The sequence below is a fragment of the Dasypus novemcinctus genome, chromosome 12, assembly GCF_030445035.2.
Source record: "Dasypus novemcinctus isolate mDasNov1 chromosome 12, mDasNov1.1.hap2, whole genome shotgun sequence".
NCBI classification, from domain to species: domain Eukaryota; kingdom Metazoa; phylum Chordata; class Mammalia; order Cingulata; family Dasypodidae; genus Dasypus; species Dasypus novemcinctus.
The window spans coordinates 8,426,690-8,449,140 of NC_080684.1; the positions used below are offsets into that span (position 1 = coordinate 8,426,690).

The following is a 22,451-nucleotide window of genomic DNA, read 5'->3' on the forward strand; positions in this document are numbered from 1 at the left end:
AGTGGTTTACAGGATGATGTTCAATTTCTCTGATAAGATATTCAGAATCATAAAATTTATTGATGTACTTTCTGCTGATGGTTATTTTGGATTTTTAAGGTGGCACTTATGCAAGAAATGGCAATACGTTAAGTGACATATCTGGAAATTCAGGATATGGATTTAGGAAAGTTGGTAAAAAGGCACTTGGAAGCAGTGGATCTGAGTGGAGTGATAAGAGCAGCAGCGGATCTGATGGCCAGTGGCTCAGGCAGTCAAACTTGGGACCACTCTGACAAAATCTAAATTGATTTCTCCTTTTATCAATTGATTGTATCACATTTTTATTTCTCTGAAAGCAGAAAAGAACTTATCCTTTGGTTTTAGATAAGGACAAAAGGAGGGTGCAGCTAAATTTGGTTTTGGAGATTCAGATGCAAATAAAATTGGCAACAATGGCCATAGTGCAAATGGAATAAAAGATGATACATAATCTAATTCCACTGGTTTTATAGGTTGATGTTCAATTTCTGTGGCCAAGATAGACTGAAGTAAAAAACCTGTTGAAGTACGTTCTGATGGCAAACATTCTGCATTCTGTAGGTGATACCTATGAAAGAAGTGGTGATAATACTTCTGGTGACAAATCTGGAAATTCAGGAAATGCTTATGGGAGATTTGGTCAAAAGGGTTCTGGAAGCAGTGGATCTGAGCGGCGTGAACAGAGCAGCAGTGGATCTGGTGCTGGTGGCTCAGGTAGTGGAACTTGGGAATGTTCTGGCAAAGTGTAAATTGATTATCCTTTTCTCAATTGATTGTACCATTTTTTTTTCTCTCTCTGTTAGCACAATAGGCCTTATCCTTGGTTTCAGATTAGGACAAAGGAGAGTGAAGGTGAATTTGGTTTTGGAGATTCTGGTTCAAATAAAATTGGTGAAAATGGCCACAGTGCAAATGGAATAAAAGATGATACATAATCTAATTCCACTGGTTTTATAGGTTGATGTTCAATTTCTGTGGCCAAGATAGACTGAAGTACGAAACCTGTTGAAGTACGTTCTGATGGCAAACATTTTGCATTCTGTAGGTGATACCTATGAAAGAAGTGGTGATTATACTTCAGGTGACAAATCTGGAAATTCAGGAAATGCTTATGGGAGATTTGGTCAAAAGGGATCTGGAAGCAGTGGATCTGAGTGGAGCAAACAGAGCAGCAGTGGATCTGGTGCTGGTGGCTCAGGTAGTGGAACTTGGGAATGTTCTGGCAAAATGTAAATTGATTATCTTTTTCTCAATTGATTGTACCATTTTTTTTTTCTCTCTTTGTTAGCACAATAGGCCTTATCCTTGGTTTCAGATTAGACAAAGGAGAGTGAAGGTGAATTTGGTTTTGGAGATTCTGGTTCAAATAAAATTGGTGAAAATGGCCACCATGCTAATAGAGCAAAAGATGATAAATAATCTAATGCCATTGGTTATATAGGTTGATGTTCAATTTCTGTGGCCAAGATAAAAAACCTGTTGAAGTACGTTCTGATGGCAAACATTCTGCATTCTGTAGGTGATACCTATGAAAGAAGTGGTGATAATACTTTTGGTGACAAATCTGGAAATTCAGGAAATGCTTATGGGAGATTTGGTCAAAAGGGATCTGGAAACAGTGGATCTGAGCGGAGTGAACAGAGCAGCAGTGGATCTAGTGCTGGTGGCTCAGGTAGTAAAACTTGGGACCATTCTGGCAAATTCTAAATTTATTGTCCTTTTATAATCGATTGTGTCACTTTTTCTTCTCTCTCTGTTAGCACAATAGGCCTTATCCTTGGTTTTAGATTAGGACAAAGGAGAGTGAAGGTGAATTTGGTTTTGGAAATTCTGGTTCAAATAAAATTGGTGAAAATGGCTACAGTGCAAATGGAATAAAAGATGATACATAATCTAATTCCACTGGTTTTATAGGTTGATGTTCAATTTCTGTGGCCAAGATAGACTGAAGTACGAAACCTGTTGAAGTATGTTCTGATGGCAAACATTTTGCATTCTATAGGTGATACCTATGAAAGAAGTGGTGATTATACTTCAGGTGACAAATCTGGAAATTCAGGAAATGCTTATGGGAGATTTGGTCAAAAGGGATCTGGAAGCAGTGGATCTGAGCGGAGCGAACAGAGCAGCAGTGGATCTGGTGCTGGTGGCTCAGGTAGTGGAACTTGGGAATGTTCTGGCAAAGTGTAAATTGATTATCCATTTCTCAATTGATTGTATCACTTTTTTTTTTCCTCTGTTACCAGAATAGGGCTTATCCTTGGTTTTAGATCAGGACAAAGGAGAGTGAAGGTGAATTTGGTTTTGGAGATTCTGGTTCAAATAAAATTGGTGAAAACGGCTACAGTGCTAGTAATAAAAGATGATAAATAATCTAATTCCATTGGTTATATAGGTTGATGTTCAATTTCTGTGGCCAAGATAGACTGAAGTAAAAAACCTGTTGAAGTACGTTCTGATGGCAAACATTCTGCATTCTGTAGGTGATACCTATGAAAGAAGTGGTGATAATACTTCTGGTGACAAATCTGGAAATTCAGGAAATGCTTATGGGAGATTTGGTCAAAAGGGATCTGGGAGCAGTGGATCTGAGCGGAGCGAACAGAGCAGCAGTGGATCTAGTGCTGGTGGCTCAGGTAGTGGAACTTGGGAATGTTCTGGCAAAGTGTAAATTGATTATCCTTTTCTCAATTGATTGTACCATTTTTTTTTCTCTCTCTGTTAGCACAATAGGCCTTATCCTTGGTTTTAGATTAGGACAAAGGAGAGTGAAGGTGAATTTGGTTTTGGAGATTCTGGTTCAAAAAAAATTGGTGAAAATGGCCACAGTGCAAATGGAATAAAAGATGATACATAATCTAATTCCACTGGTTTTATAGGTTGATGTTCAATTTCTGTGGCCAAGATAGACTGAAGTACGAAACCTGTTGAAGTATGTTCTGATGGCAAACATTTTGCATTCTGTAGGTGATACCTATGAAAGAAGTGGTGATAATACTTCTGGAAATTCAGGAAATGCTTATGGGAGATTTGGTCAAAAGGGATCTGGAAGCAGTGGATCTGAGCGGAGCGAACAGAGCAGCAGTGGATCTGGTGCTGGTGGCTCAGGTAGTGGAACTTGGGAATGTTCTGGCAAAGTGTAAATTGATTATCCTTTTTTTAATTGATTGTACCATTTTTTTTTTCTCTTTGTTAGCACAATAGGCCTTATCCTTGGTTTTAGATTAGGACAAAGGAGAGTGAAGATGAATTTGGTTTTGGAGATTCTGGTTCAAATAAAATTGGTGAAAATGGCCACAGTGCAAATGGAATAAAAGATGATACATAATCTAATTCCACTGGTTTTATAGGTTGATGTTCAATTTCTGTGGCCAAGATAGACTGAAGTACGAAACCTGTTGAAGTACGTTCTGATGGCAAACATTTTGCATTCTGTAGGTGATACCTATGAAAGAAGTGGTGATTATACTTCAGGTGACAAATCTGGAAATTCAGGAAATGCTTATGGGAGATTTGGTCAAAAGGGATCTGGAAGCAGTGGATCTGAGCGGAGCGAACAGAGCAGCAGTGGATCTGGTGCTGGTGGCTCAGGTAGTGGAACTTGGGAATGTTCTGGCAAAATGTAAATTGATTATCCTTTTCTCAATTGATTGTATCACTTTTTTTTTCCTCTGTTACCAGAATAGGGCTTATCCTTGGTTTTAGATCAGGACAAAGGAGAGTGAAGATGAATTTGGTTTTGGAGATTCTAGTTCAAATAAAATTGGTGAAAATGGCTACAGTGCAAATGGAATAAAAGATGATAAATAATCTAATTCCATTGGTTATATAGGTTGATGTTCAATTTCTGTGGCCAAGATAGACTGAAGTAAAAAACCTGTTCAAGTACATTCTGATGGCAAACATTCTGCATTCTGTAGGTGATACGTATGAAAGAAGTGGTGATAATACTTCTGGTGACAAATCTGGAAATTCAGGAAATGCTTATGGGAGACTTGGTCAAAAGGGATCTGGAAGCAGTGGATCTGAGTGGAACGAACAGAGCAGCAGTGGATCGGGTGTTAGTGGCTCAGGTAGTGGAACTTGGGACCATTCTGGCAAATTCTAAATTTGTTCCATTTATAATCGATTGTGTCACTTTTTTTCTCTCTCTCTGTTAGCACAATAGGCCTTATCCTTGGTTTTAGATTAGGACAAAGGAGAGTGAAGATGAATTTGGTTTTGGAGATTCTGGTTCAAATAAAATTGGTGAAAATGGCCACAGTGCAAATGGAATAAAAGATGATACATAATCTAATTCCACTGGTTTTATAGGTTGATGTTCAATTTCTGTGGCCAAGATAGACTGAAGTACGAAACCTGTTGAAGTACGTTCTGATGGCAAACATTTTGCATTCTGTAGGTGATACCTATGAAAGAAGTGGTGATTATACTTCAGGTGACAAATCTGGAAATTCAGGAAATGCTTATGGGAGATTTGGTCAAAAGGGATCTGGAAGCAGTGGATCTGAGCGGAGCGAACAGAGCAGCAGTGGATCTGGTGCTGGTGGCTCAGGTAGTGGAACTTGGGACCATTCTGGCAAAATGTAAATTGATTATCTTTTTCTCAATTGATTGTACCATTTTTTTTTTCTCTCTCTGTTAGCACAATAGGCCTTATCCTTGGTTTCAGATTAGACAAAGGAGAGTGAAGGTGAATTTGGTTTTGGAGATTCTGGTTCAAATAAAATTGGTGAAAATGGCCACCATCCTAATGGAGCAAAAGATGTTAAATAATCTAATTCTCTTGATTTTGTAGGTTGACGTTCAATTTCTGTGGATAAGACAGACTAAAGTAAAAACCTGTTGAAGTACATTCTGATGGCAAACATTTTGCATTCTGTAGGTGATACCTATGAAAGAAGTGGTGATAATACTTCCGGTGACAAATCTGGAAATTCAGGAAATGCTTATGGGAGACTTGGTAAAAAGGGATCTGGAAGTAGTGGATCTGAGCGGAGCGAACAGAGCAGCAGTGGATCTGGCGCTGGTGGCTCAGGTAGTCTAATCTTGGGCTCAGTTATAGTATAATCTAAATTGATTTCCTCTTTCTTCAATTAGTTTTGTGGAATTTTTATTTTTTTGGAGTAGCCATGACCTTTGGTAATAGATCAGGTCAGAAGAAGATTGAAGTTTAATTTGGTTTTGAGACTCAGGTTCATATAAATTTGGTGATAATGGCCATAGAGCAAATAGAATAAAAGATATAAAGAATCTGGGTCCAGTGGTTGATGTTCAATTTCTGTGGATAAATTAATTTAGAATCATAAAATGTATTGAAGTACATTCTGCTGATAATTATTTTGCATTTCATAGGTGATTCCTATACAAGTGGTAGTGAAAATACTTTAGGCAACAGATCTGGAAATTCAGGATATGGTTTTCGGAAACTTGACAGAAAGGGATTTGGAAGCAGTGGATCGGGTTGGAGTGATAAGAGCAGCAGTGGATCTGATGCCAGTGGCTCATGTAGTGGAACTTAGGACTGCTCTGGCAAATCTAAATTGATTTCTCTCTCCCCACTCAATTGTATCACATTTTTATTTCTCTGTTAAGAGAAAAGGCCTTATCCTTGGTTTTAGATCATGACAAAGGAGGATGAAGCCTAATTTGGTTTTGGAGATTCTGGTTCAAAAAAATTGGTGAAAATGGCCATAGTGCAAATGGAATAAAAGATGTTAATCTAGTTCCAGTGGTTTATAGGTTGATGTTCAATTTCTGTGGATAAAAGCGTTTGGAATCATAAAACCTATTGAAGTACAAATATTTTGCATTCTGTAGGCGAGACCTATGAAAAAAGTGCTGATAATATTTCAGGTGACAAATCTGGAAATTCAGGATATACTTATGGGAAACTTGGTCAAAAGGGATTTGGAAGTAGTGGATCTGGTAGGAATGATAACAGCAGCAGTGGATCTGGTGCCAGGGGCTCAGGAAGTCTATCTTAGGCTCTGCTCTGGTGAATCTAAATTGATTTCCCATGGCCGCAATCAACAGTGTCAAGCTCTTGTTGCTCTGTTAGTGCAAACACCTGATCTTTCAGTTTTTTGTTTTTTTTTTAGATTTATTTTTATTTATTTAATTCCCCTCCCCTCCCCCGGTTGTCTGTTCTTGGTGTCTGTTTGCTGCGTCTTGTTTCTTTGTCCGCTTCTGTTGTCGTCAGCGGCACGGGAAGTGTGGGCGGCACCATTCCTCGGCAGGCTGCTCCCTCCTTCGCACTGGGCGGCTCTCCTTATGGGCGCACTCCTTGCACGTGGGGCTCCCCTATGCGGGGGACACCCCTGCGTGGCAGGGCACTCCTTGCGCGCATCAGCACTGCGCATGGGCCAACTCCACACGGGTCAAGGAGGCCCGGGGTTTGAACCTTGGACCTCCCATGTGGTAGACAGACGCCCTAACCACCGGGCCAAAGTCCGTTTCCCTCTTTTAGTTTTTGATCAGGACAAAAGTGGAGTGAGACTGAATTTGGTTTTGCAGATTCTGTTTCAAAGAAATTTGGCAGTAACAGCCGCAGGGCAAGTGGAATAAGAGATAATGAAGAATCTAGTTCCAGTGGTTCCTACAGGTTGATAACCAATTTCTGTGGATGCAGTAGTTCAGAGTCAAAACTTATAGAAGTACATTCTGATGACAATATTTTGCATTCCATAGGTAACACCTATGCAAGTGATGGTGACAATAATTTAGGTGACAAATCTGGAAATTCAGGATATGATGATGGGAAACTTGGTCAAAAGAAAGATGGAAGTAGTGGATCTGGTTGGAGCGATAAGAGCAGCAGTGGATCTGGTGCCAGGGGCTCAGGTACTCTAATCTTTGGCTCTGCTGTGGTAAAAAATCAAAATGAATTCCACTTTCTTCAGTTAGTTTTATCACATTGTTTTTTCTCTGTTAATGAAAAGACATAGATCCTTTGATTTTAGATCAGGACAAAAGTTGGGTGAAGTTGTATTCGGTTTTGAGATTCAGATTCAAATAAATTTCCTGATAATGGCCATAGTGCAAATGGCATAGAAGATATTAAAGACTCTAGTTACACTGGTTTACAGGTTGATGTTCAATTTCTTTGGAAGAAATAGTTCAGAATCATAAAATTTATTGAAGTACATTATGATAACAATTCTTTTATTCCTTTTAAAAAATTGAAACAGTTTTCTTCTTCTCTCACTGCATTACTTTTTTTCTTTATTTCCGAAGAAGTTTTAGATTACATTAAGATACACCAAAAAATAGGGGGTTCCTATACATGGCTCCCCCATCATATTTTCCTCTTTTAATAACATCTTTCATCAGTGTGGTACATTTGTTACAATTGATGAACAAATACTGAAGCACTGCTGCTAACTATGATCTACAGTTTGTATTATGGTTTACATTTTGCACCAAACAATTTTATAGGTTTTGACAAAATGTATAATGGCCTGTATCCATCATTACAATATCATGCAGAAAAATTCCAATGTCCCAGAAATGCTCCATGATACACCTTTTTTTTCCTCCAACACCTCAGAAATTCTATGACCACTGTCTCTGTATCAGTGTTACAAATTCGTCCATTACTAGAATAATAATAGGTTTACTTTGGTCCATAGTTACATTCCCCCCTTTTGTTTGTTCATCCCTCAATCTTGAGGATCTTGATTTGGTGATGCCCACTCTGCTCCCAATGGGAGGCTTAGATCCCATGAGGCAGATGGATGGAATTGTCTTGCTTACAGATGGAGATGCTCTCTGTTTTCTGGGATGTGTGTTTCCCATCACCATCATTTTGTTAATTGCTCTGTGTGAGTCTGATGAACTAGAGATTAGGGGATGGCAGCAATGCTACTGAGATTCAGGGCTCAAATGCCATATGAACAGACCAAAGATTTGTCTCTGGGACATAAATTAATGGGTATAATGAAAATTATAGAGTTAAAATCAAAGGGGCAGAAGAACACTGTGTAGGAAAATTTTAAATGAGCCCAATTCTGTTACATTGGGGAGATAGGTTATCATATATTCCGAGGTAAGGTCCGCTGAAATGGTGCCAATATCGTGAAATTGTATGCTGTGCTTATAGCATCCAGATGTCTCTAGAACCCTCAGGAGCACTCTGCTTTAGGCATTGTTTAGTGTGGCAGTCCGTGAGATCTTCCTGAAATGTGTATAGACGTGCCTTCTGGAATGACCTCCCGACTCACACTGAAATCTCGTGGTCATAAAAATTCATTTGTATTTAATATTTTCCCTTTTGGTCAAGGAAGATGATGACAATTATTTCACATTTGGAAAGTGATACCTATGCAAGAACTGGAATACAAGATATTAAAGACTCTAGTTCAAGGGGTTGACAGGTTGATATTCAATTGCAATGGGAAAATTGGTTCAGATCATAAAATTTATTGAATTACATTCTGATGACAATTTTTTTGCATTCAGTAGGTGATACTTATGCAAGAAGAGGTGACAATACTTTAGGTGACACATCTGGAAATTCAGGACATGGTTTTGGGACAGTTGTTCAAAGGGATTTGGAAGCAGTAGACCTGATTGGAGTGATGAGTCCCAGTAGAATTGATGCCAGTGGCTCAAATAGTCTAATTTTGGTCTCTGCTCTGTTGAAATCTATATAGAGTTTCCCTGTCCTCAATCAGTCGAATGATATTTTTATTTCTTTGTTCAGGAAAAACAAATGAACTTTTACTTAAAATTATGACAACAAAGGTTGAAGGTGAAGTTGTTTTGGAGATTCTTGTTAAAATAAATTTGGGGGAAAAGGCATAATGCAAATACAATAAAAGACAGAAGAATCTAGTTCCAATGTTTTAAAGGTTGATTTTCAATTACTGTGGATAAAATTGTTTCAATCATAAAATTTATTGAAGTATGATCCGATGGCAATTATCTTGCATTTGGTAAGTGAGAGCTATGAAAAAAATAGTGGTGAAACTTTAGGTGACATATCTGGAAATTCAGGATATGGTTTATGGAAACTTGATCAAAAGGATATGGAGAGAAACGGATGTAGAGCAAGCAAGTGGGTGCCCGCCTACAACATGGGAGGACCTGTGTTCGGTTCCCAAGGCTTCCTAAAGAAGATGAGCAAGACAGCAAGCTGACATGGCAGGCTGACACAAAGAGAAGACAGAGTGAGCCGGTAGAGCAAAATGATGCAGGGGGATGACACAGTGAGATGACACAGCAAGATGAGGGAATGAAGAACCAGCGAGGAAGCACAACAAGAACCACAACAAGCAGGAAACAGAGGTGGCTCAAGTATTGGGAGACTCGCTCCCACATGGGAGGTCCTGGGTTCAGTTCCCAAGGTGTCCGAAAAAGAATACAAGAAGTGAGGAGAGAGTGAGCCCAAAAAGGAGGAGAAGAGGCAGAAATAAATGAATAAATAAATAAATAAAATATTAAATGTAACACCATACAACAAAATTCATCCCTTAAAAAAAGGGGGTAGGGATATGGAAGCTCTAATTGGAGCCATGAGAAGAGGAGTGGATTTGAAGTGAATGAGTTAAATTGTCTAATGCTTATCTATATTTTGATGAAATATATATTGATTACTGCTTTCCTTAATCTTTATAATAAATTATTACTTCTCTCGAAAGGAAAAGAATTGACATTTCAATACAAATCATGAGAAAAGGAAAGGGCGTATTAAATATTTTACAAAAAAATTTTAATGAAAAGAGCCATACGGACAATGGAAAAATACATATATTAAAGATATTACTTCCTCTTACTTAGAGCTTGTAATTCATTTTCTAGTGAAATACATAGATATTATACTAGTTTGTATGGAAAGTGCTGATAACAATTATTTTGAATACATAGGTAACACTTATGCAAGAAATGGTGATGATACTTTAGGTGATGTGTCTGGAAATTCAGGATATGGTTATGGGGAACGTGGTCCACAGGGACTTGGAAGCAGTGGATCTGATTGGAATGGTAAGAGCAGCAGTGGACGTGGTGCCAGGGGCCGAGGTAGTCTAAGCTGGTCTCTGCTCGAGGGACATCTAAACGGATTTATCCTTTCTTCAATCAACTGTATCACGTTTTCACGTTTTGTTTTGTGGGAAACCCCTAATCTTGCCCTTTTAGATCAGGCCGAAGAGGGTGAAGCTGGATTCCGTAGTGGATTTCTGTTAGAAATTAGTTTGAAACAATTGGCCGTTGTGCAAATTATGACAGAACCGAGTCCCAGGGGTTGACAGGATGATGTGCAGGTTGTGTGGCTAGGAGAGTTGATAACCACCAACGTCTTAAGTACTTTATGATGACAACCCTTTTGCCTCCTGTAGGTGACACCTATGCCACAGATGGTGCTAATACTGTAGGTGACACAGCTGGAAATTCGGGATATGGTTTTGGGAACCCTGGTCAGCAGGGTGTTGGAAACAGTGGATCTGATTGGAGTGATAAGAGCAGCAGTGGATTTGATCCCAGTGGCTCAGGTAGCTGAACGTTTGACTTGCTCTGGGGAACTATAAGCGTCATTCCCCCCTTCTCAGACCATCGTATGACGTTTTATTTCTCGGTCAGTGGAAAGCACCTGATATTTTAGATTTGGATGCCAGAAGGAGGGGAGGGTGAACAAGGCTTTCGGAACCACAATATTTGAGAGTCCGTTTCCAGGGTGTGCAGGTTGAGATTCACATTCTGTGGAAACAATAGTTCAGAATCCTGAACTGTACGGACTGAAGTCATGACGCCAATTATTTCGCACCCGGTAGGTGACCCCTATGCCAGAAATGGCGATGCTATGTTAGGTGACAGATCTGGAAATCCGGGATCTGATTTTGGGAGAGTTGGTCAAGAGGGAACTGGCAGCGTTGGCTCTGGTTGGAGCGATAAGAGCAGCAGCGGACCTGATGCGCGTGACTCAGGTAGCGTAACCTAGGGCACTCCTCTGTGAAAAGTACGTTGCTTTCCCGACCCTCGGTCTCTTTGCTGGCACTGCTTTTCTCTGCCAGTGCGATAGACCTGACCTTTTGGTTTCAGGTAGGGTAGTAGAGGGCGCTGCTGGATTTGGTTGGGGGAGACGCTGGCCCAAGAAATTTGGGGGACATGGCCGTAGTGCAAATTCAGTGGGTGAGCACAGAACTCAGCTCCATGGGATCATAGACTGATGCTGCATTTCTGTGCAGAAACTAGCTCCTAATCCTAACCTTTTTTTACAGTGCCTTGTCATGACCATCGTTTTATATCCTGTAGGTGATACCTATGTGAGAAATGGTGATGATACTTTAGGTGATGTGTCTGGAAATTCAGGATATGGTTATGGGGAACGTGGTCCACAGGGACTTGGAAGCAGTGGATCTGATTGGAATGGTAAGAGCAGCAGTGGACGTGGTGCCAGGGGCCGAGGTAGTCTAAGCTGGTCTCTGCTCGAGGGACATCTAAACGGATTTATCCTTTCTTCAATCAACTGTATCACGTTTTCACGTTTTGTTTTGTGGGAAACCCCTAATCTTGCCCTTTTAGATCAGGCCGAAGAGGGTGAAGCTGGATTCCGTAGTGGATTTCTGTTAGAAATTAGTTTGAAACAATTGGCCGTTGTGCAAATTATGACAGAACCGAGTCCCAGGGGTTGACAGGATGATGTGCAGGTTGTGTGGCTAGGAGAGTTGATAACCACCAACGTCTTAAGTACTTTATGATGACAACCCTTTTGCCTCCTGTAGGTGACACCTATGCCAGAGATGGTGCTAATACTTTAGGTGACACAGCTGGAAATTCGGGATATGGTTTTGGGAACCCTGGTCAGCAGGGTGTTGGAAACAGTGGATCTGATTGGAGTGATAAGAGCAGCAGTGGATTTGATCCCAGTGGCTCAGGTAGCTGAACGTTTGACTTGCTCTGGGGAACTATAAGCGTCATTCCCCCCTTCTCAGACCATCGTATGACGTTTTATTTCTCGGTCAGTGGAAAGCACCTGATATTTTAGATTTGGATGCCAGAAGGAGGGGAGGGTGAACAAGGCTTTCGGAACCACAATATTTGAGAGTCCGTTTCCAGGGTGTGCAGGTTGAGATTCACATTCTGTGGAAACAGTAGTTCAGAATCCTGAACTGTACGGACTGAAGTCATGACGCCAATTATTTCGCACCCGGTAGGTGACCCCTATGCCAGAAATGGCGATGCTATGTTAGGTGACAGATCTGGAAATCCGGGATCTGATTTTGGGAGAGTTGGTCAAGAGGGAACTGGCAGCGTTGGCTCTGGTTGGAGCGATAAGAGCAGCAGCGGACCTGATGCGCGTGACTCAGGTAGCGTAACCTAGGGCACTCCTCTGTGAAAAGTACGTTGCTTTCCCGACCCTCGGTCTCTTTGCTGGCACTGCTTTTCTCTGCCAGTGCGATAGACCTGACCTTTTGGTTTCAGGTAGGGTAGTAGAGGGCGCTGCTGGATTTGGTTGGGGGAGACGCTGGCCCAAGAAATTTGGGGGACATGGCCGTAGCGCAAATTCAGTGGGTGAGCACAGAACTCAGCTCCATGGGATCATAGACTGATGCTGCATTTCTGTGCAGAAACTAGCTCCTAATCCTAACCTTTTTTTACAGTGCCTTGTCATGACCATCGTTTTATATCCTGTAGGTGATACCTATGTGAGAAATGGTGATGATACTTTAGGTGATGTGTCTGGAAATTCAGGATATGGTTATGGGGAACGTGGTCCACAGGGACTTGGAAGCAGTGGATCTGATTGGAATGGTAAGAGCAGCAGTGGACGTGGTGCCAGGGGCCGAGGTAGTCTAAGCTGGTCTCTGCTCGAGGGACATCTAAACGGATTTATCCTTTCTTCAATCAACTGTATCACGTTTTCACGTTTTGTTTTGTGGGAAACCCCTAATCTTGCCCTTTTAGATCAGGCCGAAGAGGGTGAAGCTGGATTCCGTAGTGGATTTCTGTTAGAAATTAGTTTGAAACAATTGGCCGTTGTGCAAATTATGACAGAACCGAGTCCCAGGGGTTGACAGGATGATGTGCAGGTTGTGTGGCTAGGAGAGTTGATAACCACCAACGTCTTAAGTACTTTATGATGACAACCCTTTTGCCTCCTGTAGGTGACACCTATGCCAGAGATGGTGCTAATACTTTAGGTGACACAGCTGGAAATTCGGGATATGGTTTTGGGAACCCTGGTCAGCAGGGTGTTGGAAACAGTGGATCTGATTGGAGTGATAAGAGCAGCAGTGGATTTGATCCCAGTGGCTCAGGTAGCTGAACGTTTGACTTGCTCTGGGGAACTATAAGCGTCATTCCCCCCTTCTCAGACCATCGTATGACGTTTTATTTCTCGGTCAGTGGAAAGCACCTGATATTTTAGATTTGGATGCCAGAAGGAGGGGAGGGTGAACAAGGCTTTCGGAACCACAATATTTGAGAGTCCGTTTCCAGGGTGTGCAGGTTGAGATTCACATTCTGTGGAAACAATAGTTCAGAATCCTGAACTGTACGGACTGAAGTCATGACGCCAATTATTTCGCACCCGGTAGGTGACCCCTATGCCAGAAATGGCGATGCTATGTTAGGTGACAGATCTGGAAATCCGGGATCTGATTTTGGGAGAGTTGGTCAAGAGGGAACTGGAAGCGTTGGCTCTGGTTGGAGCGATAAGAGCAGCAGCGGACCTGATGCGCGTGACTCAGGTAGCGTAACCTAGGGCACTCCTCTGTGAAAAGTACGTTGCTTTCCCGACCCTCGGTCTCTTTGCTGGCACTGCTTTTCTCTGCCAGTGCGATAGACCTGACCTTTTGGTTTCAGGTAGGGTAGTAGAGGGCGCTGCTGGATTTGGTTGGGGGAGACGCTGGCCCAAGAAATTTGGGGGACATGGCCGTAGCGCAAATTCAGTGGGTGAGCACAGAACTCAGCTCCATGGGATCATAGACTGATGCTGCATTTCTGTGCAGAAACTAGCTCCTAATCCTAACCTTTTTTTACAGTGCCTTGTCATGACCATCGTTTTATATCCTGTAGGTGATACCTATGTGAGAAATGGTGATGATACTTTAGGTGATGTGTCTGGAAATTCAGGATATGGTTATGGGGAACGTGGTCCACAGGGACTTGGAAGCAGTGGATCTGATTGGAATGGTAAGAGCAGCAGTGGACGTGGTGCCAGGGGCCGAGGTAGTCTAAGCTGGTCTCTGCTCGAGGGACATCTAAACGGATTTATCCTTTCTTCAATCAACTGTATCACGTTTTCACGTTTTGTTTTGTGGGAAACCCCTAATCTTGCCCTTTTAGATCAGGCTGAAGAGGGTGAAGCTGGATTCCGTAGTGGATTTCTGTTAGAAATTAGTTTGAAACAATTGGCCGTTGTGCAAATTATGACAGAACCGAGTCCCAGGGGTTGACAGGATGATGTGCAGGTTGTGTGGCTAGGAGAGTTGATAACCACCAACGTCTTAAGTACTTTATGATGACAACCCTTTTGCCTCCTGTAGGTGACACCTATGCCAGAGATGGTGCTAATACTTTAGGTGACACAGCTGGAAATTCGGGATATGGTTTTGGGAACCCTGGTCAGCAGGGTGTTGGAAACAGTGGATCTGATTGGAGTGATAAGAGCAGCAGTGGATTTGATCCCAGTGGCTCAGGTAGCTGAACGTTTGACTTGCTCTGGGGAACTATAAGCGTCATTCCCCCCTTCTCAGACCATCGTATGACGTTTATTTCTCAGTCAGTGGAAAGCACCTGATATTTTAGATTTGGATGCCAGAAGGAGGGGAGGGTGAACAAGGCTTTCGGAACCACAATATTTGAGAGTCCGTTTCCAGGGTGTGCAGGTTGAGATTCACATTCTGTGGAAACAATAGTTCAGAATCCTGAACTGTACGGACTGAAGTCATGACGCCAATTATTTCGCACCCGGTAGGTGACCCCTATGCCAGAAATGGCGATGCTATGTTAGGTGACAGATCTGGAAATCCGGGATCTGATTTTGGGAGAGTTGGTCAAGAGGGAACTGGCAGCGTTGGCTCTGGTTGGAGCGATAAGAGCAGCAGCGGACCTGATGCGCGTGACTCAGGTAGCGTAACCTAGGGCACTCCTCTGTGAAAAGTACGTTGCTTTCCCGACCCTCGGTCTCTTTGCTGGCACTGCTTTTCTCTGCCAGTGCGATAGACCTGACCTTTTGGTTTCAGGTAGGGTAGTAGAGGGCGCTGCTGGATTTGGTTGGGGGAGACGCTGGCCCAAGAAATTTGGGGGACATGGCCGTAGCGCAAATTCAGTGGGTGAGCACAGAACTCAGCTCCATGGGATCATAGACTGATGCTGCATTTCTGTGCAGAAACTAGCTCCTAATCCTAACCTTTTTTTACAGTGCCTTGTCATGACCATCGTTTTATATCCTGTAGGTGATACCTATGTGAGAAATGGTGATGATACTTTAGGTGATGTGTCTGGAAATTCAGGATATGGTTATGGGGAACGTGGTCCACAGGGACTTGGAAGCAGTGGATCTGATTGGAATGGTAAGAGCAGCAGTGGACGTGGTGCCAGGGGCCGAGGTAGTCTAAGCTGGTCTCTGCTCGAGGGACATCTAAACGGATTTATCCTTTCTTCAATCAACTGTATCACGTTTTCACGTTTTGTTTTGTGGGAAACCCCTAATCTTGCCCTTTTAGATCAGGCCGAAGAGGGTGAAGCTGGATTCCGTAGTGGATTTCTGTTAGAAATTAGTTTGAAACAATTGGCCGTTGTGCAAATTATGACAGAACCGAGTCCCAGGGGTTGACAGGATGATGTGCAGGTTGTGTGGCTAGGAGAGTTGATAACCACCAACGTCTTAAGTACTTTATGATGACAACCCTTTTGCCTCCTGTAGGTGACACCTATGCCAGAGATGGTGCTAATACTTTAGGTGACACAGCTGGAAATTCGGGATATGGTTTTGGGAACCCTGGTCAGCAGGGTGTTGGAAACAGTGGATCTGATTGGAGTGATAAGAGCAGCAGTGGATTTGATCCCAGTGGCTCAGGTAGCTGAACGTTTGACTTGCTCTGGGGAACTATAAGCGTCATTCCCCCCTTCTCAGACCATCGTATGACGTTTTATTTCTCGGTCAGTGGAAAGCACCTGATATTTTAGATTTGGATGCCAGAAGGAGGGGAGGGTGAACAAGGCTTTCGGAACCACAATATTTGAGAGTCCGTTTCCAGGGTGTGCAGGTTGAGATTCACATTCTGTGGAAACAATAGTTCAGAATCCTGAACTGTACGGACTGAAGTCATGACGCCAATTATTTCGCACCCGGTAGGTGACCCCTATGCCAGAAATGGCGATGCTATGTTAGGTGACAGATCTGGAAATCCGGGATCTGATTTTGGGAGAGTTGGTCAAGAGGGAACTGGAAGCGTTGGCTCTGGTTGGAGCGATAAGAGCAGCAGCGGACCTGATGCGCGTGACTCAGGTAGCGTAACCTAGGGCACTCCTCTGTGAAAAGTACGTTGCTTTCCCGACCCTCGGTCTCTTTGCTGGCACTGCTTTTCTCTGCCAGTGCGATAGACCTGACCTTTTGGTTTCAGGTAGGGTAGTAGAGGGCGCTGCTGGATTTGGTTGGGGGAGACGCTGGCCCAAGAAATTTGGGGGACATGGCCGTAGCGCAAATTCAGTGGGTGAGCACAGAACTCAGCTCCATGGGATCATAGACTGATGCTGCATTTCTGTGCAGAAACTAGCTCCTAATCCTAACCTTTTTTTACAGTGCCTTGTCATGACCATCGTTTTATATCCTGTAGGTGATACCTATGTGAGAAATGGTGATGATACTTTAGGTGATGTGTCTGGAAATTCAGGATATGGTTATGGGGAACGTGGTCCACAGGGACTTGGAAGCAGTGGATCTGATTGGAATGGTAAGAGCAGCAGTGGACGTGGTGCCAGGGGCCGAGGTAGTCTAAGCTGGTCTCTGCTCGAGGGACATCTAAACGGATTTATCCTTTCTTCAATCAACTGTATCACGTTTTCACGTTTTGTTTTGTGGGAAACCCCTAATCTTGCCCTTTTAGATCAGGCTGAAGAGGGTGAAGCTGGATTCCGTAGTGGATTTCTGTTAGAAATTAGTTTGAAACAATTGGCCGTTGTGCAAATTATGACAGAACCGAGTCCCAGGGGTTGACAGGATGATGTGCAGGTTGTGTGGCTAGGAGAGTTGATAACCACCAACGTCTTAAGTACTTTATGATGACAACCCTTTTGCCTCCTGTAGGTGACACCTATGCCAGAGATGGTGCTAATACTTTAGGTGACACAGCTGGAAATTCGGGATATGGTTTTGGGAACCCTGGTCAGCAGGGTGTTGGAAACAGTGGATCTGATTGGAGTGATAAGAGCAGCAGTGGATTTGATCCCAGTGGCTCAGGTAGCTGAACGTTTGACTTGCTCTGGGGAACTATAAGCGTCATTCCCCCCTTCTCAGACCATCGTATGACGTTTATTTCTCAGTCAGTGGAAAGCACCTGATATTTTAGATTTGGATGCCAGAAGGAGGGGAGGGTGAACAAGGCTTTCGGAACCACAATATTTGAGAGTCCGTTTCCAGGGTGTGCAGGTTGAGATTCACATTCTGTGGAAACAATAGTTCAGAATCCTGAACTGTACGGACTGAAGTCATGACGCCAATTATTTCGCACCCGGTAGGTGACCCCTATGCCAGAAATGGCGATGCTATGTTAGGTGACAGATCTGGAAATCCGGGATCTGATTTTGGGAGAGTTGGTCAAGAGGGAACTGGCAGCGTTGGCTCTGGTTGGAGCGATAAGAGCAGCAGCGGACCTGATGCGCGTGACTCAGGTAGCGTAACCTAGGGCACTCCTCTGTGAAAAGTACGTTGCTTTCCCGACCCTCGGTCTCTTTGCTGGCACTGCTTTTCTCTGCCAGTGCGATAGACCTGACCTTTTGGTTTCAGGTAGGGTAGTAGAGGGCGCTGCTGGATTTGGTTGGGGGAGACGCTGGCCCAAGAAATTTGGGGGACATGGCCGTAGCGCAAATTCAGTGGGTGAGCACAGAACTCAGCTCCATGGGATCATAGACTGATGCTGCATTTCTGTGCAGAAACTAGCTCCTAATCCTAACCTTTTTTTACAGTGCCTTGTCATGACCATCGTTTTATATCCTGTAGGTGATACCTATGTGAGAAATGGTGATGATACTTTAGGTGATGTGTCTGGAAATTCAGGATATGGTTATGGGGAACGTGGTCCACAGGGACTTGGAAGCAGTGGATCTGATTGGAATGGTAAGAGCAGCAGTGGACGTGGTGCCAGGGGCCGAGGTAGTCTAAGCTGGTCTCTGCTCGAGGGACATCTAAACGGATTTATCCTTTCTTCAATCAACTGTATCACGTTTTCACGTTTTGTTTTGTGGGAAACCCCTAATCTTGCCCTTTTAGATCAGGCCGAAGAGGGTGAAGCTGGATTCCGTAGTGGATTTCTGTTAGAAATTAGTTTGAAACAATTGGCCGTTGTGCAAATTATGACAGAACCGAGTCCCAGGGGTTGACAGGATGATGTGCAGGTTGTGTGGCTAGGAGAGTTGATAACCACCAACGTCTTAAGTACTTTATGATGACAACCCTTTTGCCTCCTGTAGGTGACACCTATGCCAGAGATGGTGCTAATACTTTAGGTGACACAGCTGGAAATTCGGGATATGGTTTTGGGAACCCTGGTCAGCAGGGTGTTGGAAACAGTGGATCTGATTGGAGTGATAAGAGCAGCAGTGGATTTGATCCCAGTGGCTCAGGTAGCTGAACGTTTGACTTGCTCTGGGGAACTATAAGCGTCATTCCCCCCTTCTCAGACCATCGTATGACGTTTTATTTCTCGGTCAGTGGAAAGCACCTGATATTTTAGATTTGGATGCCAGAAGGAGGGGAGGGTGAACAAGGCTTTCGGAACCACAATATTTGAGAGTCCGTTTCCAGGGTGTGCAGGTTGAGATTCACATTCTGTGGAAACAATAGTTCAGAATCCTGAACTGTACGGACTGAAGTCATGACGCCAATTATTTCGCACCCGGTAGGTGACCCCTATGCCAGAAATGGCGATGCTATGTTAGGTGACAGATCTGGAAATCCGGGATCTGATTTTGGGAGAGTTGGTCAAGAGGGAACTGGCAGCGTTGGCTCTGGTTGGAGCGATAAGAGCAGCAGCGGACCTGATGCGCGTGACTCAGGTAGCGTAACCTAGGGCACTCCTCTGTGAAAAGTACGTTGCTTTCCCGACCCTCGGTCTCTTTGCTGGCACTGCTTTTCTCTGCCAGTGCGATAGACCTGACCTTTTGGTTTCAGGTAGGGTAGTAGAGGGCGCTGCTGGATTTGGTTGGGGGAGACGCTGGCCCAAGAAATTTGGGGGACATGGCCGTAGCGCAAATTCAGTGGGTGAGCACAGAACTCAGCTCCATGGGATCATAGACTGATGCTGCATTTCTGTGCAGAAACTAGCTCCTAATCCTAACCTTTTTTTACAGTGCCTTGTCATGACCATCGTTTTATATCCTGTAGGTGATACCTATGTGAGAAATGGTGATGATACTTTAGGTGATGTGTCTGGAAATTCAGGATATGGTTATGGGGAACGTGGTCCACAGGGACTTGGAAGCAGTGGATCTGATTGGAATGGTAAGAGCAGCAGTGGACGTGGTGCCAGGGGCCGAGGTAGTCTAAGCTGGTCTCTGCTCGAGGGACATCTAAACGGATTTATCCTTTCTTCAATCAACTGTATCACGTTTTCACGTTTTGTTTTGTGGGAAACCCCTAATCTTGCCCTTTTAGATCAGGACGAAGAGGGTGAAGCTGGATTCCGTAGTGGATTTCTGTTAGAAATTAGTTTGAAACAATTGGCCGTTGTGCAAATTATGACAGAACCGAGTCCCAGGGGTTGACAGGATGATGTGCAGGTTGTGTGGCTAGGAGAGTTGATAACCACCAACGTCTTAAGTACTTTATGATGACAACCCTTTTGCCTCCTGTAGGTGACACCTATGCCAGAGATGGTGCTAATACTTTAGGTGACACAGCTGGAAATTCGGGATATGGTTTTGGGAACCCTGGTCAGCAGGGTGTTGGAAACAGTGGATCTGATTGGAGTGATAAGAGCAGCAGTGGATTTGATCCCAGTGGCTCAGGTAGCTGAACGTTTGACTTGCTCTGGGGAACTATAAGCGTCATTCCCCCCTTCTCAGACCATCGTATGACGTTTTATTTCTCGGTCAGTGGAAAGCACCTGATATTTTAGATTTGGATGCCAGAAGGAGGGGAGGGTGAACAAGGCTTTCGGAACCACAATATTTGAGAGTCCGTTTCCAGGGTGTGCAGGTTGAGATTCACATTCTGTGGAAACAGTAGTTCAGAATCCTGAACTGTACGGACTGAAGTCATGACGCCAATTATTTCGCACCCGGTAGGTGACCCCTATGCCAGAAATGGCGATGCTATGTTAGGTGACAGATCTGGAAATCCGGGATCTGATTTTGGGAGAGTTGGTCAAGAGGGAACTGGAAGCGTTGGCTCTGGTTGGAGCGATAAGAGCAGCAGCGGACCTGATGCGCGTGACTCAGGTAGCGTAACCTAGGGCACTCCTCTGTGAAAAGTACGTTGCTTTCCCGACCCTCGGTCTCTTTGCTGGCACTGCTTTTCTCTGCCAGTGCGATAGACCTGACCTTTTGGTTTCAGGTAGGGTAGTAGAGGGCGCTGCTGGATTTGGTTGGGGGAGACGCTGGCCCAAGAAATTTGGGGGACATGGCCGTAGCGCAAATTCAGTGGGTGAGCACAGAACTCAGCTCCATGGGATCATAGACTGATGCTGCATTTCTGTGCAGAAACTAGCTCCTAATCCTAACCTTTTTTTACAGTGCCTTGTCATGACCATCGTTTTATATCCTGTAGGTGATACCTATGTGAGAAATGGTGATGATACTTTAGGTGATGTGTCTGGAAATTCAGGATATGGTTATGGGGAACGTGGTCCACAGGGACTTGGAAGCAGTGGATCTGATTGGAATGGTAAGAGCAGCAGTGGACGTGGTGCCAGGGGCCGAGGTAGTCTAAGCTGGTCTCTGCTCGAGGGACATCTAAACGGATTTATCCTTTCTTCAATCAACTGTATCACGTTTTCACGTTTTGTTTTGTGGGAAACCCCTAATCTTGCCCTTTTAGATCAGGCTGAAGAGGGTGAAGCTGGATTCCGTAGTGGATTTCTGTTAGAAATTAGTTTGAAACAATTGGCCGTTGTGCAAATTATGACAGAACCGAGTCCCAGGGGTTGACAGGATGATGTGCAGGTTGTGTGGCTAGGAGAGTTGATAACCACCAACGTCTTAAGTACTTTATGATGACAACCCTTTTGCCTCCTGTAGGTGACACCTATGCCAGAGATGGTGCTAATACTTTAGGTGACACAGCTGGAAATTCGGGATATGGTTTTGGGAACCCTGGTCAGCAGGGTGTTGGAAACAGTGGATCTGATTGGAGTGATAAGAGCAGCAGTGGATTTGATCCCAGTGGCTCAGGTAGCTGAACGTTTGACTTGCTCTGGGGAACTATAAGCGTCATTCCCCCCTTCTCAGACCATCGTATGACGTTTATTTCTCAGTCAGTGGAAAGCACCTGATATTTTAGATTTGGATGCCAGAAGGAGGGGAGGGTGAACAAGGCTTTCGGAACCACAATATTTGAGAGTCCGTTTCCAGGGTGTGCAGGTTGAGATTCACATTCTGTGGAAACAATAGTTCAGAATCCTGAACTGTACGGACTGAAGTCATGACGCCAATTATTTCGCACCCGGTAGGTGACCCCTATGCCAGAAATGGCGATGCTATGTTAGGTGACAGATCTGGAAATCCGGGATCTGATTTTGGGAGAGTTGGTCAAGAGGGAACTGGCAGCGTTGGCTCTGGTTGGAGCGATAAGAGCAGCAGCGGACCTGATGCGCGTGACTCAGGTAGCGTAACCTAGGGCACTCCTCTGTGAAAAGTACGTTGCTTTCCCGACCCTCGGTCTCTTTGCTGGCACTGCTTTTCTCTGCCAGTGCGATAGACCTGACCTTTTGGTTTCAGGTAGGGTAGTAGAGGGCGCTGCTGGATTTGGTTGGGGGAGACGCTGGCCCAAGAAATTTGGGGGACATGGCCGTAGCGCAAATTCAGTGGGTGAGCACAGAACTCAGCTCCATGGGATCATAGACTGATGCTGCATTTCTGTGCAGAAACTAGCTCCTAATCCTAACCTTTTTTTACAGTGCCTTGTCATGACCATCGTTTTATATCCTGTAGGTGATACCTATGTGAGAAATGGTGATGATACTTTAGGTGATGTGTCTGGAAATTCAGGATATGGTTATGGGGAACGTGGTGCACAGGGACTTGGAAGCAGTGGATCTGATTGGAATGGT

General features: G+C 43.9%; 1 protein-coding gene across 14 annotated transcripts in view; it reads left to right on the plus strand.

The window, feature by feature from the left end:
• Positions 1 to 22,451, plus strand: part of LOC131280552 (mucin-19) — a 129,653-nt gene that overhangs the window by 13,515 nt on the left and 93,687 nt on the right. For 8 of the 14 annotated variants that reach the window (XM_071218763.1, XM_071218770.1, XM_071218766.1 and 5 more), the window contains exons 6-16: positions 583 to 735; positions 1,067 to 1,219; positions 1,541 to 1,693; positions 2,024 to 2,176; positions 2,505 to 2,657; positions 2,989 to 3,129; positions 3,460 to 3,612; positions 3,942 to 4,094; positions 4,424 to 4,576; positions 4,907 to 5,059; positions 6,712 to 6,864. In XM_071218763.1, the coding sequence (XP_071074864.1) occupies positions 583 to 735; positions 1,067 to 1,219; positions 1,541 to 1,693; positions 2,024 to 2,176; positions 2,505 to 2,657; positions 2,989 to 3,129; positions 3,460 to 3,612; positions 3,942 to 4,094; positions 4,424 to 4,576; positions 4,907 to 5,059; positions 6,712 to 6,864 (1,671 nt within the window). The remainder of the gene's footprint in view (positions 1 to 582; positions 736 to 1,066; positions 1,220 to 1,540; positions 1,694 to 2,023; positions 2,177 to 2,504; positions 2,658 to 2,988; positions 3,130 to 3,459; positions 3,613 to 3,941; positions 4,095 to 4,423; positions 4,577 to 4,906; positions 5,060 to 6,711; positions 6,865 to 22,451) is intronic. The other 6 variants (XM_071218772.1, XM_071218773.1, XM_071218771.1 and 3 more) reach the window with 6 other exon arrangements.